Source organism: Salminus brasiliensis, chromosome 9 (genome assembly GCF_030463535.1).
Source record: "Salminus brasiliensis chromosome 9, fSalBra1.hap2, whole genome shotgun sequence".
NCBI classification, from domain to species: domain Eukaryota; kingdom Metazoa; phylum Chordata; class Actinopteri; order Characiformes; family Bryconidae; genus Salminus; species Salminus brasiliensis.
Window position 1 is genome coordinate 4,274,345 of NC_132886.1, and position 17,273 is coordinate 4,291,617.

At 40.8% G+C, this 17,273-nt stretch overlaps 1 protein-coding gene across 2 annotated transcripts in view; it reads right to left on the bottom strand.

Moving 5' to 3' along the window:
- Positions 1-9,346: 9,346 nt before the first annotated feature.
- ube3c (ubiquitin protein ligase E3C) overlaps positions 9,347-17,273 on the bottom strand; it is a 54,688-nt gene continuing 46,761 nt past the window's right edge. For both annotated transcript variants that reach the window (XM_072687192.1, XM_072687191.1), the window contains exon 24: positions 9,347-12,873. In XM_072687192.1, coding sequence (XP_072543293.1) covers positions 12,703-12,873 — 171 coding nt within the window. In that variant the 3' untranslated portion in view covers positions 9,347-12,702. The remainder of the gene's footprint in view (positions 12,874-17,273) is intronic.

The window sequence follows — 17,273 nt, forward strand, 5'->3', positions numbered from 1 at the left end:
CCCATCAGAACACCAAATAGGGGAATATCTATTTTTTTATTTCTACATTACTTTAATTTACACAGCACATTTCTCAAAGGAGAAAGTGAATTAAGAATGTGCTTCATTAGAAAACAAAATCAAGCAAAGAAAAAAACACCACCAGCACACACACACACACACACACACACACACAGTCAGCAGACTACGCTGTAAAGCCACTTAGCTGGCCCAGATAACAGCCAGTCTCTGACAGTAAAAACAACAACAACTAAAAACTAGTTGAATATATTAAGTTAAGTTCAGGTAATCTCACTACTTGCTGCTGTAATTGTGTTTTTCATTGATTAAGTTGGGAAGAACCCAGACAGAGGTTCAGCAGATGATCCAGAACTCACTGAAGAAGATTGAGGAAATCAGACACTCTGCAGAACTCAAAGTCAGATTTATTTGAGTCATGACAACAACCTACTCTTGTGGTACGACTGAATACTCTGAATAACACATTACATGGAAAACTCCCACTTTCAGTTAATCAACAGTTGAATTTGTCAAGTGTCAAGTCAAGTCACGCTGGCTTCCTTATTCAGTTGTTGGTGACAATTAAACGTATATACTCAGAAGTGTATCATGGATCAGCTTGTGATGCACATATTGATACAATGATGGCTTTATTGATATGTATGAATATAATTTTGACACGCTCTAATTACTGGATAGCCACCTCAACAGTCAGGGAGCAACAGTTGAGGGAGGAGAAAGCTCTGTTCCTCCACTCCTCCGTCCCAGTCCAGAAGATCAAACCAGCAGATTCCAGTCCCACTTCTCCAACCTTTAGTCCACCTCTGTCTCCAGAATAATCCATGGAGAAGGACAGAAGCTGACTGAATGAGAGTGAAATACAATCAGCAGAGTGTTTATTTTACGACTGAACTGTGACTGCATTCATCAGTACCTCACTTTACAAGTTGGACTGACGAGAGTCTGGGAATCTCCACCAGAACATTACTGGAGGAAAACTAAACATGACTCTTCAAAACTATCAATAAAACAACTGAAGGCAACAAAGGATGCCTTCATTATTTCTTTCAGAAAACTTTGATCATTTGGTTTAATTTCATAAAGGGATTCTTTAGATTAGATACTCAGAAAAGCAGCAGAACTTTAATAGTCTAATCTACTGTAAAATCCTTCCACTAATTACCTACGAATATTTACTAAAGTATGGTTGTTTATTTGTTTGTTTGATATATTAGGTAAATCTGCATGTTGGAACACTTTAATTCTGTTGGTAAAGTTCTGTCGCCACCTGCTGGTTGAAATAGACTTCATGAAATTGTGGGAATGGTCATATGACGTCACCCAGGAGAAACGAAAGTTAAGTAAAGCTGTTTCCTGAACAGAACTCAGCTCCTTTCAGCAGGACAGAATCTCTTATCTGAAGGTGTTTCAGTCAGCTAAACTCCACAGCTAAACTCTGAAGGAGCAGAAAATCTGGACAAGGGAGAAGAAGAAAAGCTGGTGATGCCTCTTAAGTGTTCCTCCTGTTTCTGCTGAACATCCTTCCTATTCAGCTCATTTCTAACATTCACTGTTGTTGAAGTTTGATCATTTTTCTGAAGCTGTTCAAACTGCTCTAAGACGCTCACTTCTATTCTCCACCTCAAGCTGTCCCTTTATTTTAGTCACAGAGTGCAGGTTTAACAGGTAGAAGGTGGAGCTGATCAGTCAGGAGAATGGGATTGATTGGGAAAACTGCGGAATTGTGTTCATTCACTGACTAAGAATTATTATGGGATGATTTCTGTGTTTCCTCAGTCAGTCATGGCTTCCTCCAGCAGTCTCCTGTCTGAAGATCAGCTCCTGTGCTCGATCTGTCTGGATGTGTTCACTGATCCAGTCTCTGTGGCATTCGACAGTATGCAGATGCATAAGGAATAAATAAATAAAACTGAACATTAGACTGTTACCACAGTTCTCCTGTTTTAAACTGTAATCCCACTAAGAAACATTTACATTACATTTAAGACCTTTAGCAGACGTTCTTCTCCAGAGCGACTTACAGAAGAGCTTCACTGTCACTCAGAAAATACCCTTATCTAGTTTATATCAGCGAGTCCAGAAGATCCTCTAATCTTAGACTCTGCTGAACATCCTTCCTATTCAGCCCATTTCTAACATTCACTGTTGTTGAAGTTTGATCATTTTTCTGAAGCTGTTCAAACTGCTCTGAGATGCTCACTTCTATTATCCACCTCAAGCTCACGCTGCCAGTGTCCAGACTGTGTCCTTCTGCTCTTTAAATAGTACCAATGCACCATTCACTTTATTTCATTTTATTTTATAACTCTGTCTTAAATACATAATAAAGCAGTGAAGTCCAGATGGATGTAGCTGCTCTTGAATAAAAAACACCTCTGATATTTTAGTGTAATCTTTCCTCACAACCAACTTTTCCAATGTTTCACATTTTTAAATGTAGCCCCATTATCATACAGTAACATGTATTTCTAATTGAGGCAGAGTTCACAATAAAGTGCTTAAAAGTTGTCAGTTTCTTATAAAATAGTGTGAATCATGGACATACAACTTCTAGCACCCCTTACCAACAAAAATTGACTTGTGGAGAAAATAGGGAATTTCTTATCGGTACCATCTATAAAGCAGAGTAAGGGATTTATCTAAATCTGTGCTATATTTTAGCTAGGAAATCAGCTCAGGTTTTTCTCAGTTGAATTATCTTGAGATATTTCCAATTGTCCCTAGATAACTGTCTTGAGAGAATTCATTTGACAACCCATGTATTTTTTTGGAAGTACTGCTGGAAGTACCTATCAGTAACAATTAGAGTCATGAACATGTGTTGTAGACTTTTCTATAAGGTAAGTTTGTGTTCTGTTTGTTTGTTGTTGTTCTGTTGTATTCTAATGATGTAAATTGTATACATGTGTCATGCCGGGTCAGGCATGGCAAGACTTTAATTTTAGTATACACTTTAGTATATAGGTAAAACACAACAGGGAAATAAACAAGACTGCAGCAAACTAAGGGACAAAACTCTGAGCAAGACTGAGCAAAATAACAAAACTGGGACTTGGAGGACAGTGAACTTGGTACTGGGGAAAACACAAGCAACTGAGCAGTGCTTTCTGAGTTTTGCCCCTTAGTTTGCTGCAATCCTGTGTTTTCCTGCTTTGTTTATTTCCCTGTTGTGTTTTACCTATATACTAAAGTCTATACAAAAATTAAAGTCTTGCCATGCCTGACCCGGCATGACACATGTATACAATTTACATCAACAAGGAAAGATACTTACTAAAACCACAAGCTGAGCTTGGGTGAAATAACGGGACAGGGCCTGTCTTAATAATACAAAGGTGCTACAAAGGGTTCTATGAGTGATAATATGAGTGATAGTGGGCGGAGCTTCAAGATTGCCAACAGCTAAACTGACCACAAAAAAACTTGAAACTTTGAAACTTGTTAAATAAACAATAAGAGACATGTAAGAGAAAGTGATTCTGAACGCTTTGAGGAATTATATTGATTTGGATCAAAGTGGATCCCTCAGTGTAATCATTATGATTGATAGAAATAAACCCTGAGATATGACTTTAGAATAGAGAGTGGATTTTTTATCTACATTTACAGCATTTAGCACTTATCCAGAGCGACTTAGTGCTTTGCTATTTACCCAAGAAAACCTCAGCTAGTTAGAATAGATACCTCTAAGCTTAGACATTACTAAACACAAGACAATAAGGTGACCATAGTACTCTGCTATCCGCTGATCTACTCTCTAATGCTTTGTCACGCTTTCTTGATGTTCTCAGACACTGTAAATAAAGGTGCTACAAATGGTCTTTTGAGTGATGCCTCAGAAGAACCACTTTTTTCAGATGTTTCATCCATTTCCCCCCCAATTCGCACCGCCAGTTACCCAACCCGTATGTACAATGCCCCCAATCACACCAGTGAGGATGGACCAACTCATGCCCCCTCTGTGTAAACGACCCTTTAGAGGTTTAAATATGTCAGTGTAAAGGTTGCTTACCAATTTAAACAACAATGGCTCTTCTTTTCCATCGCTTGAAGAACCTTTGAAGAACCTTTATTTTTAAGAGTGGTAAAGTCACACTGTGAGATCTGTGGAGCCATAGTGAGACAGTTACAGTAGAAATCCTGCATTACTCTGGATTGTTTGTCTAGTGGATGTAATTTACAACATGATGCATCATTTAAATATGTAATTACACACATCTAACTATAAGATGAGTGTATTCATCATAGCAGTGGTAAGAGAACCCATGAGAAGAGACCACCTTACCAAGAGGAAGAGTGTACAATGAGAAAAGTAGAGGACCAAGCATGGAGCAGATGTGGTCCCCTGCCGTGTTACTTGATAACAGAGCTCCTACAGGTACATTGCAAACCAGCGCCATGCAGAGCCGGTGATTCCAAGACTGGTGAGGATGGGCAGGAGGATCTTGTGGTGGACTGATTTGAACTATTGAAGGTTGCAGAAAGGTCAAGGAGAATCAGGACTGATGATAGTTTGATCTGAGTGTCTCTGTAAATGCAATAAGAGCAGTCCCTGTAGAGTGCGGAGAGCCGGTGTGATGCCAGACTGGTTTTGGTGCTGCAGGTTGTTCTGCAGAGGAGATTGACTGAAGATGAGATAGATGAGAGAAAAGAGATTCCAGTGGGAAGGAGGAGAAGAATTTAAGGTGTAGCAAAGTTGGTTGTAACAGTTGAGGCTAAAGATAAAGGGGAGACAGAGCGAAGATCGTGGTGAGGAGTGGAAGAACTTCAGAGCTGGAACAGGTCTGCTGAAGGTCAGGTCTTTAGTGTTTCCTGCTCAGTAGGTTGGAGTAGACTGGTTGAAGGTGAAATCTAAAGATACTCCAGATATAACTTCTGGGTTCACCTTAAAGCTCATGCCAACTACATACGAATATTTGAATTCTCATTTCCTGTTTGCGTTCCTTGATTCGTCTGATCTGTGTCCCAGAGTCCCAGTAATTATATTGGCAGAGCTGACTAACCTATGGATCCATATGGCTACCAGAGCAGCAGAATCTAGAAGAGATTCTAGACATTTTTTTTCAAGGGACATTTGAGGAAAGTATTCGGACACACCGCTGCCCATCAGCAGTTCTCTCCAGTAGTCTGACCTGAACAGTGCCTCACATTTCTAAGCACACTAACCCCATTACAAAAGGAAAAAAAAAGGATCAGAGCTATTGATAAATTATTGATTAAAAAAGTTAACAAATCATCTGAACTGTTGAACTGCTCTGATCATAATCATAATATAATAATAATGGTGTAGAATAACTTAATATAGTCACAGCAGTGATGGTCAGAGTAGTGATGGGTAATGGTGGTGATATTAATAGTGGCAGATATTTAAGAGTCCAAGATAGTTGCAAGTTCAAGTCAGAGAGTCAGAGTCAGGGGGAGCTCAAACTCGGCCCACTGCTGTGAGAAATAGGTTCTTGGGTTGTCCAGCAGGTGGCAGACCAACTCAGCATCTAACAGAGTAACAGCCTCCTGTAGGTCCTTATACCTCTGCATGACCAGAGAGCAGTGTTACCCTTAAACATCTGGGTGAGTAATCGCATATTATCTATTTAGGTACACTATATGTCCAAATGTTTGTGGACACCTATTCTAATGAATGCATTCAGCTTCTTCAAGTTGCACACATTGCTGACAGAGATGCACAGACACACACACACAGCATTTTAAGTCACTGTTGAGAAGTACTGCCAATAGAATAGGACTCTCTGGAGCAAATGAACATGACTATGACAGCTAAAGCCAGGCGTGGGCTAGTAGAGGGGTATAAAGCCCCCCAGCATTGAGGAGCTGTGGAGCAGTGGAAGAACTGTGTTCTCTGGAATGATGGATGGATGGATGGTGCGCCATCCAGTATTTTTAGGATGAGTTGGGGAGTTGAGGATGGTGGAGGTGAGGTGGTGATCAACATCCAACATCCTGTCGCTCTTGTTGCTGAGTGCAATCAAATCCTCACAGCAATGCTCCTGCAAAATCTAGTAGAAAGCCTTCTTCCCTGGACAGTAGAGACAGTTAAAGAACAATGAATTGGATTAAAAAAACAATGAATGAGCAGGTGTCCCAATACTTTTGTCCATATAGATTACATGCAGATCAGGAAACTAAATGAATAATGTATATTTCAGTATGTAAACATTTGTGCTCGCTCTTATTTATTTTTTTAATTAATTAATTAATTGATTTTCTTTTTTTTTTACATCCTGTAATGGTGACTACCAGCACAAGGTGGCGCCCACTGCCTGCAAAGGGTAAAACACCTGCAGGTGTCTTCCTGTTGATAGGACACTTTCTCTAAGGTAGTAGTTACCAGGAGAGCTACCTTCCTGCAGCCATATCTGAGTCAGTAATTAGACGGATCAGGATTGGAGGAGAGGGGTCTACTCTTAGACAGTTGTACCACCCAGGAGTCTTTATTGCCCATAGTTCCTTTCCCACTGGTCACTCAAGCCACTCCAGCATCCTTTACTGGGCATTTATGACAGATGGTATTATGTGATAAAGCCTAAGCCTTGACCAAAACCGATGTCCAGTGGTGAGTTACCATTAGCTCAGGTATTTAGTCTAACTCCAGACTTCACTCCTTATTCTATACTATACGGACAAAAGTATTGGGACACCTGCTCAGTCATGGTTTTAAGAGTATTAAAAGAGTTGATCCTGCTTCTGTTGGAGTAACTGTCTCTGTTGTCCAGAGAAGAAGACTTTCTACTAGATTCTGAAGGAGAATTGCTGTGAGGATTTGATTGCAATCAGCAACAAGAGAATTAGTGAGGTCAGGATGTTGGATGATTGCTTGAAAAACAAATGTTTAATGTGACTTCCTAAAAAATCATCACAGTCATTGTTGAGCAAGCTTCACACCTAACACTCTAATAATAATAATAATAATAATAATAATAATAATAGAAATAATACTAAGCTAGATATATGTATAAATGACAACATTAATAATAATATTAATAAGAATACTAATATGTAGACATATATCTCGCTTAATATTATTAGAATTGCTATTATTTATAATAATAACAATAATAATGTTGTTTATACATATATCTAGGTTATAATTACCAATAATAATAATAGCAATAATAATAATACTCTTCAGCTAGATATATGTATAAACATTAGTAATATTATTAATATTATTAACGATGTTGTTTATAAATATATCTAGCTTAATAATCATAATAATAATAATAATAATAATAATACTGTATAGTCTGACATTTAAATTGTATTTTTTTTAAAACTATATTCAGTTTAGAAGTATCAGTCTGGGGTGGTGAGAGAATTAATAATGACACCCATTAGCGCCCCCTAGTGGCCAGCATGGCTCAGCATCATGTCCAAAGCCACAAAAAGTGCATGCAGATCAGCAGGGCCTGTACTGATGAAGCCTTTCCGTAGGAGTGCTGATTGAATTAGATTCCTAAGTTTACTGACCAAAGCAGACCCTACATTAGTGCTCCCACTCCTAAATCCAGGGCCTGATCCTCTGCATCCATAAAATAAACGAAGATGATGAAACTAATTACTACTTATGGTCTCATTTAATGCATTTGTTTTTAAGTGGTTGTTTGATCTATAAATAGTAAGTATGTGAGTTTGGTTGGAGTAAAAAATGCTCAGATGCTCGTGAGGTCGTGTGATATGGTTAAATTAACAGCACGGCTATGATGATCCTGTTCTACTGGCTTTGCATAGCCTAGCATAGCACTGTAACAAGAACCCAGTCATTATTTTTGTTGTTTTTTGTTCCCGAGTCTTATCGGATAGTGTTGCTGTCCGCTTTGGGTTCTCTCAGCATCCAGCAGCAGACTGCAGCCGGTCGACTAGGTTAGCTTTTAGCCTAGCACCTGCTCACTGCCCCAGCTCACTGCCCCAGCTTCCCCTTCCAGACACCACACAGCAGTGCTAGCTCCCCTCATCCCTTCCCTTTTCATCCTAGTGTTAGATTCTTTTTAGCCTCCCTTCCATCTTCTCCTGAAGTAGCCGGAGCTTTAGCCTTCAAAGAGCTTTTTGTAGTGGGTGGGGTTTATGTAAATGTTGGGGGTGTGTCTGATGTTTGAGCTGCTCCTCTGTGGACAGTGGCCCAGGAAAATCTGTGGTCAGGAGGCCTGGGTCCCACAGTAACCAGTATTCCCATAACTGGCAGGGTCTGGAGGTGATGAGCTGCTCTCCAGTATCAACACCACCCTATTCTCGTCGGCAGGTTTTACCGTTTCACCGGCTTTGGCTAGAGCTTTCCTTAGTGGGCGGGGTTTATGTTGAAATATAACGAGTCGAGACTGTGATGTAACAGTTTTGGGGTTTTGGGAGCGGCCTGTTTTCCAGCTCTGTTCTGGTTCTGCTGGAGGACCGGCAGGGTTTGAGGTTCACGGTTTGTCTCAATATTCAACCATACCAAGATAAACACATTTGCCCATTTAAGGGCTCCTTGAACGTATTCAGAATACTGGGTGCCAAGGTTTAGCTCACACTACTACGAAGTCTTCCCTACTGAGGGGCCTTGAACACTTCGGAAAAAGACTAGTCCTGTAAATACAGCCCTCCTTAGAGGTGAAAAACAGGCTCTCCGACGAAATAGCAATTTCAGCCCATCTGTCAGCCGTAATGAATTCCCTGGGATTAAAGGCTTCGATTCTCGTATTCCAGCAGAAAATAAGTTGACCTTAGGAGCCTGTAAGGACGATTCTTAAAGCCTTTGGAAATTCCAGTGCTGCTCGGAGCTCGGCGTGATTCATGGCCAGCAGCATTAAGTTTGCGAGCTGTAATCCATTATAAGGTAATAGGCCCAAATAAATCTCCCCATAATTGAGATCAATCCCTCATATCTACGGGACAAGTCGGGTTTTTAAGACCCAATTAGCCCTTTCTGAGCTCGGGGAGGGAGCTGACCGCTGTATTAGCCGAGAGAGAGCGAGACAGAGAGCGCGAGAGACACAGAGAGAGAGAGAAAGTGGAGATGGTCCAAGGATAAGGAGGTGGTGGTGGTGGTGGTGGAGGTGGTGGAGGTGGTGGTGGAGGGGGGGGGGGCTGACTCTCTCATCACGCACTCACTTTCTCTCGCTAATAGAGTTATGACAAACGCGAGCAGCCTTAATTTGTGTCCGGCGAATAGCGCCTCTCTGGGCCAGCTCGGCCTCCCGCGATGTTTCATCACTGGATGTTTCTTTAATTATATGTCAAAGGCCATAAAACTCAGAAAGGAGCTTTTTAACCGCGCATGCAGTCGCGCAGGCTTTCCGCGCGCTCTCCTTAAACAACAAGCGCTGAGCTCTGGTGCAAATTCCAAAAAAACAAACATTTAATCATATTTTCATACATTCCCAAACACAAGGAGGGGTATTTTAGACCATCCGGGACACGGGAGGGGGCTCAGGACCCTCCAGAAAAATATGCAATCCCTACAAGACACACTCCGCTGGAAACAGTCAGGCGTCCCATGCTGTGCGGTTGAGGTTGATGACGATGCTGGGAGGTGGTGGAGCAAACTGCTGATTGCCCCTTTAACAATATTGCCCCTTTAACAATGATGGTGGAGCAAACTGCTGCTTGCACCTTTAATGACGATGCTGGGAGATGATGGAGCAAACTGCTGATTACCCCTTTAACAATAATGCTGGAAGGTGGTGGAGCAAACTGCTGATTGCTCCTTTAAAGCTGATGCTACAAGATGATGAAGCAAACTGCTAATTTCAATCTTTAATGATGAAGCTAGGAGGTGGTGGAGCAAACTGCTGCTTGCACCTTTAATGACGATGCTGGGAGATGGTGGAGCAAACTGCTGATTGCCCCTTTAACGACGATGCTGGGAGGTGGTGGAGCAAACTGCTGATTACCCCTTTAATGATGAAGCAGTGAGATGGTGGAGCAAACTGCTGATTGCCCCTTTAACGACGATGCTGGGAGGTGGTGGAGCAAACTGCTGATTGCACCTTTAACAACGATGCTGGGAGGTGGTGGAGCAAACTGCTGATTGCACCTTTAATGACAATGCTGGGAGGTGGTGGAGCAAACTGCTGATTGCACCTTTAATGACGATGCTGGGAGGTGGTGGAGCAAACTGCAGATTTCACCTTTAATGGAGACTGCTGATTGAACCTTTAAACTTGGTGACCTTTTTTGAGTTCAGAAAGGATGAGAAAACCTGTACAAAACACAGGGGGCTGGGGAGGGAAACACCAGAGAGAGCGAGAGAGCGAGAGCGAGAGAGCGAGAGAGAGAGAGAGAGAACCACACACTCAAACTTCTCACACATGTACATATTCACACGTCCATCGCAAAAGGACTCCAGCAGGGGGCGATGCAAAGTCCGTAACGGAAGCAGTGGTCAAAAGAATTGCTTGGCATTAGAGAGGAGGCAGACAAACCCCAGGGAGAATGAAGTGCTGTTAAACTGAATGCCGTGATTTGGGCACATGCTGGAGCCTGAAACCAAAACAAACCAATGATCACGTTGCTTTAGCTTTTTTTACTACAGAAACAGCTATTTATGCTGTTTTATTTATTTATTTTAAGGGAAAAAAAGAAAAAAGGAAAAGACAGGAATCAGAGAGGAAGTCTGTGGGGTTCAGACGGCCTTCGGGCTCATAATTGCGAACATTATTGCACATGGTTTCAGTTTTAGTGCTAAGGCTCAACAAGTGATGTGCTTCATTTCCACACATGTAGGACTTTCCGTTGAGTACACACAATGAACACGACCATGCTAAGCTCCAGCGTCCCTTCAGCAACTGTCCATACAGTTCGACAGTCACGTAGAGAGGAGCTCACATTCATAAAACCATACACTACACCCAACAGTGCTCTGCAGACGGATCAGCCGGTTTACAAAACGCCAGCAGGCTGAGGAACAATCTTTCTCGGCCAGACGGGGATTCATTCCACACATCACTGACTGTTACTAACCTTTAAAGGGGAATTCCAACAACGTCTCAAAATTGGCTCAAAAACTCCTCATAATTCCCTCATTAAGAGACGAAAAGTAATTCAGACTGGTTGGATTTGAAAGGCTCCGTTTTAGAGAAACTTGCACGATCAGAATCGTTCAGAATGGCGGTGAATGGAACCAGGCGTCTCGAGCGTTTTAAAGAGGCATCCCATCCGTTTGTTCAAATTTATTTATAATTGCAGTCTTAAGATGTAAAGTCATTCAGAGTGGGTTTGGTGTGAAACACTCCATTCTAGAGAATAATACCCAGTCAGAATTGTGACCATTTACCACACAGTGTCTGGTTCAAAGACTTAAAGGTCTTTAAAGCGCCCTCAGCTTAATTATTATTATTGGTTATTAATTGCTTGCAATATGCTGTCTGAAGCCTGGGACACTGTTTTATGCTATTTAAGCAAGTGTTTGGGGCATTATTTTGACCTGAACTGGATTTTGTTCCCCAATTTTATTCATGGTGGAAGGATCCATAGAGGACATCCAGCGCAAAGTAGTCCCCAACAACTTATTTCACTAGATTTGCCACTATTTTACCATCAAAACGCAAAAGACATGCGTAGGTGAGTGAAGTGGGTTTGTATACTTAATAAAGAGGCTACATTTGTGCTGTAGTCATGGCGACAATATCTGAATTGATAGGGTTCTCTACAATGGACCACAATTTCCTACGAAATGACTCGAAATTCTGAAATTTTGGATGCCATTGCCCTTTCAACCTTCTGTAAAATGAACTGCCGGCTGCGGAAATGAACAAACAGCTACATGCTAAATCAGCTCACTTCAAAAACAGCGAGCTGGGTCGAGTTTTCTCGCCGCATCGTAGCGCTGAGATCATCGTCAGAGAGTTCAGACGATCTTCGCGCTTCAATCTTTGTGCTTCTGGGAAATCCAGCCTTACCATGACGAATCGTGAAGGTGGAAATTTCCTTTTCCCCCTTTAGCTACTGTGTAAAGCATGATCGCTAGCTGTTAGCATAGCTAAAATGTATATTTGACCGCATCTTGTTAGCGAATGCTAAAGTGGGCTACACTCCTGTGTGCAAGGCTAAGCTAAGGCAGATCTTACAGCAAAGCTAAATCTTTAGAATCTGCTCGTGTTAAAGGCTCGTGTTTTGGCAGGACTTCTGCGTCTTTACTGGCAAAGCTACATCTTTTCCGCTCGGTCGCGACGACAGAGCGCAGCTAGCGTTTCAGCTCATCCGCCCCCTCCCCCCCAAAATCAGCACTGCAAAAATCTGAAGATACCCCTACATCAGCCCTGCAAAATCTTTGGTGAATTCTGCATCACGTTATTGGATTGCACTGCCTTGAATGGTGACGTCTGACGTTCCTCCTCGAGAGTTTCGAGCAGTATAGCCACGTCTTTGTTGATGCTGCTGTACACGGATCCAAACACAGTTTGTTAAAATGTTAAAAAAGTTGGTATGACCCCATCCTCTCCGAAAAGTTCCTACAATGCATGTCCAGGTCTCGTCCCATCTCCGAACCTCGAGGCATTTTGTTCTTACGTCTCTCTATTTTTTTTTCTATTTTTTTTTTTAACACATCAAAGCTCTTTTCCCGGTGAATCAACGCAGATCTGCTGCAGACTAAAGCCTGCCCCATTCCACAATCCGGTCACTTCCTGTCCCAGTGCCGTGGCCCCACCGTTTCGCCTCACTGCTCCAGCCCCGCAGGAGAATCGCTCCTCAGCTGAGCTCGAAACCAGAGGAGGACTCGATGGCGTAGAGCAGTTTGCTCCTCATCAGCTGCTCGTCACAAAACTCAGGCAGCTTGAGGAGGTTCATGCAAGTGCTAGCGGTGGGGAGGCGCTCCAGGTCGTTTCCCCCATTATGGATGCAGAAGGCTGGATACAGCTCCTGAGGAGAAACAGGAAAAAACAGAGGGCTTAAAGTTACTGCATATCTAATACATCCACAGGACAAAAGTATATGGACACCTGCTTTGTTAATCATTGTTTCTTCTGAAATCAAGGCTTGTGTTGGAGTAACTGCCTCTACTGTCCAGGGAAAAAGACTTTCTACTAGAATTTGATTGCATTCAGCAACAAGAGCGAGCAACCACCCCAACTTATCCCATTCAAAAAGTACTGGATGGAGCTCCACCATCCATCATTCCAGAGAACACAGTTCTTCCACTGCTCCACAGCTCCTCAGTGCTGGGTGCTTTATACCCCTCTACTAGCCCACGCCTGACCTGGCATTAGGCAGCATGGTACCAATAGGTTCATAATGTCTATCTGCTCCTGCAGAGAGTCCTATTCTATTGGCAGTACTTCTCTACAGGGACTAGACAAGCTGTGTGTGTCTGTGTCAGCAGCAATGGGTGAAATTTAAAGTAGCTGAATGAATTTATTAGTAGGGTTGTCTACAAACTTTTGGACATTAGTGTATATCGGTATATATGAATTTGCAACCGTGGCGTCTGCAAACATTTGGACATCCTATTAAATCAGTACCGTCACCCCCTAACTTTTACATTAGCTACTTACCTAAAACCCACCCGTTCTGGTACTGGTCCGTTCAGCTGACCCCTACGGCTCGATTCGGACAACAACAACGAGCAAAACTGCTGACCACGCATGTGCCTGGTGGGATACGACACTGCCACCAGAGCACGGCTGACCGCTTTCCATCACTGAAATCATCGGCACATTTGACAACTGGTACCCATAAGGTCAGCGCCCCCACCCAAATCCTGCACAACCAGCCACAAATCCTGCCTGACTTCTAGCGAGGGCCCGCGGGGCTGCAGCGGGGCTCAACCCTGAGGCGAACCCGATTACACCGATCGGGGGGTTCCGTTTTAACAGCCCCATTTTTCTAACAATTAACGTATTAAAGTATCGTTGCTTATGGAGGAGGTGTCAGGGCGGGAGCCATCATTTTGAGGAAAGGGTTTCCATCATCTTTTTTAAATGGCTTCCTCTGACAGGGCCATTTCTGCCTTAATGAATTCCAGGGTGTTTAACGGCACCTAATTAAGGCCGGGCTGGCTGGAGAGGAGGTAGAGGTGAGAGGGCATCCTGCCTTGGACCGCCTCCCCTGTCTCTCGCTCTCCCTCTCTCTGTCCACTACAAAGTCAAATTCATTAAGCTGCCTCTCCTCAGTCCTGCCTGTAAAACTTATTCTACTGTTAGTGGAGTCTCCTCTCCCCTCCCCTCGTCTCCTCAGATAAACACAATCCTGATAAAGGCCGGATTCTGCTGAGACAAAAAACAACAATGACAATAATAATAATAATAATTATTATTATTATTATTATTATTATTATTATTGTTTTCTTTTTGCAAATATTTCATATTTACATGAGACGGATCATTTTGTAATAATAATAATAAACAATCACACGTAGTAATAATAATTATTATTATTGTTAGTAGTAGTAGTTTTTTTTTTGCAAATATTTCATATTTACATGACAGATTTTTTAAAGCACTTTGAGCTGCTACATGTATTAAACATGCTTTATAAATAATGATAATAATAATAATAATTAAAACAATGGTAATAATAATAATTATAATTTTAACAATAGCAATAATTATTAGTTCTCTGCATATTTTAAACAAATTAAGTGATGCTTAAAATTTGAGCTGCTACATGTATTAAACATGCTCTATAAATAATAATAATAATAATAATAATAATTATTATTATTATTATTGTTCTCTTTTTGTAAATATTTAATATTTACATGAGACAGATCATTTTTGTAATAGTAATAATAATAAATCACAATAGTAATAATAGTAGTAATAATAATAATAATTATTATTGTTAGTAGTAGTAGTATTTAACGTTACCAGTTAGCAGCTAAGATAGCTTCTGATGCTAACTCTCCATTCCACCTTAAACAGTGCTGCAGTTACAGAGTGCCCGCTCCAGCATATTTAATATTTACATGAGATGGATCATTTTGTAATAATAATAATAATAATAATAATAATAAACAATCACAATAGTAATAATTGTAGTAATAATTATTATTATTGTTAGTAGTAGTAGTATTCTTTTTGCAAATATTTCATATTTACGTGACGCAGATAATTTTTTTAAAGCACTTTGAGCTGCTACATATATTAAACATGCTTTATAAATAATGATAATAATAATAATAATAATAATAATAATAATAATAATAAAAACAATGATAAATTAAAAAAATAATAATCTACCAGCGAGAGGACCACCCTCCTTCATTCAGAACCGAGGAGGAGGCTAATGCTAATGCTAATGCTAATACACACACGCTAAGTGATCAGACTGCAGAGCTGTAAAGGAGCTGGGAGCTGAAAGGTCAGGTGGGTCAGTCAGACTGGACTGTAAGAAATTGATGAAATTTTAAATACAGTCATTTAAAATGTTGCTCCAATCAAAGCAGATCAGATTAGAAATGAGTCTGATTATAGAAACATTTAAAAATTATTATTATTAATTTTTTTGGTTAATTTAGGTCTGCATCCATAGCTGTCGTCACACCTGACTGCGCAAAACCCAAAGCCTAACACACCCGGTCACGACCCGTAAAGAACACACCAGAATCCAGATAATTATATTATCATGGTTTAAATGTGGAGCTGATTATTCTGAACGTGTGTGTGTGTGTGTGTGTGTGTGTGTGTGTGTGTGTGTGTGTGTGTGTGTGTGTGTGTGTGTGTGTAAGAGACGGAGGTTGAGAGTGTGTATTAGTGACATAGTGACAGAAACATAATCATAAAAGATCATTCTTCTATTACTTGTCTATTAAAGCCCTCAAACACTCCACTGGAGCGCGGCCCGGCCTGCAGCTCCACCACTGATAAGCCCAACAAAAGCCCCGTCCAGGTGAGACCCTGTGAACTCTACCTGAACTCTGCAACGTGATTCACCGTCAAAACAAAAGCACAACACCTGCACATACACCTGCTCTGGGGTTTCTGCTCACATGCTGTACACCCAGCCCGACCTGACAACGCGCTGCTCGCCGTCCCAACAGGCCTGCCTGACCACAGCGGAGAAAAGACTTTACATCATGTGGTCAGCTCACAACCCGGCACACAACCAATGAGGGGAACATATTCTGGTCATTTCTCATTTTTGGCAGCGATGCACCAAAATAAAGATTCCTGGCTGAATCCAGAAATCAGGACCCATTGATCATAACACCGAATCCGAAAAAATATTTTTATTTTTCTTAGAATTTATTTAGATTTTAATCCATGGATTTTAATTCATGTTTAATTTATATTTAACTAATATATTTATGAATTTATGAAATGAGGAAAAAGACTATCAACACTATATTGTACTATATTTTTCTGTATGCCATTGCACATAAATGATATATTATCATAGTTTCTATATATTCTATACCTACATTTAATATACACATATACATGGAATAATTTACAGGTTAAATTACAGAAGAATGGTGGGATATTCTATCTATACTAATTTCTATAGTATTATCTGTATACTATATTTGTACTATATATCTGTATACTTGGACTTGTACATGTGTAATGACAAAGTTATATCTAATCTAATCTAAACAAGTGAAAATGCACAATATACACTACATGTCCAAATATTTGTGGACACCACTTCTAATGAATGCATTCAGCTACTTTAAGTTGCACATGAACCTACCGGCACCATGCCTAATGCCAGCCGTGGACTACAGGGATATAAAGGCCCCATAATACTTGTGGGATGAGTTGAGGAGTCCAACATCCTGACCTCACTAACGCTCTCGTCAATAAATGCAATCAAATCCTCACAGCAATGCTGCTCCAAAAATCTAGTAGAAAGCCTTCTACGTCTTCCCTGGACAATAGAGACAGTTACAGCTCGTTTTTATTTTTATAGCCTTGATTTCATAAAAATCAATGCATGAGCAGGTGTCCCAATACTTTAGTCCATTAATTGTGTATGCCTATGAAATTCCTTCACCCAAGGAAAACAAGTTCCATTATTTTAGTTATCCATTGCACTTCATCTACCCTGCAATGGGGAAATCCATGGTCATGGTACCCCAGCACAGGAATAAATGTATATATGTTATAATGACTATTTTAGTGATAACAAATGTTAAAAAAAACATTACATTAGGAAGGATAAGGACACTTATTTAACTACACTATATGCCAGTATTTAAAGCAGATTATGTTGCCTTTCAATGATCCCTTCTGTTTTGTATTTAACAATATTTTTAATGTGAATCATTTGATTTATTAATGCAAAATTAAAGACTAAGTGGAGCAGAAGTGGAGCATTCT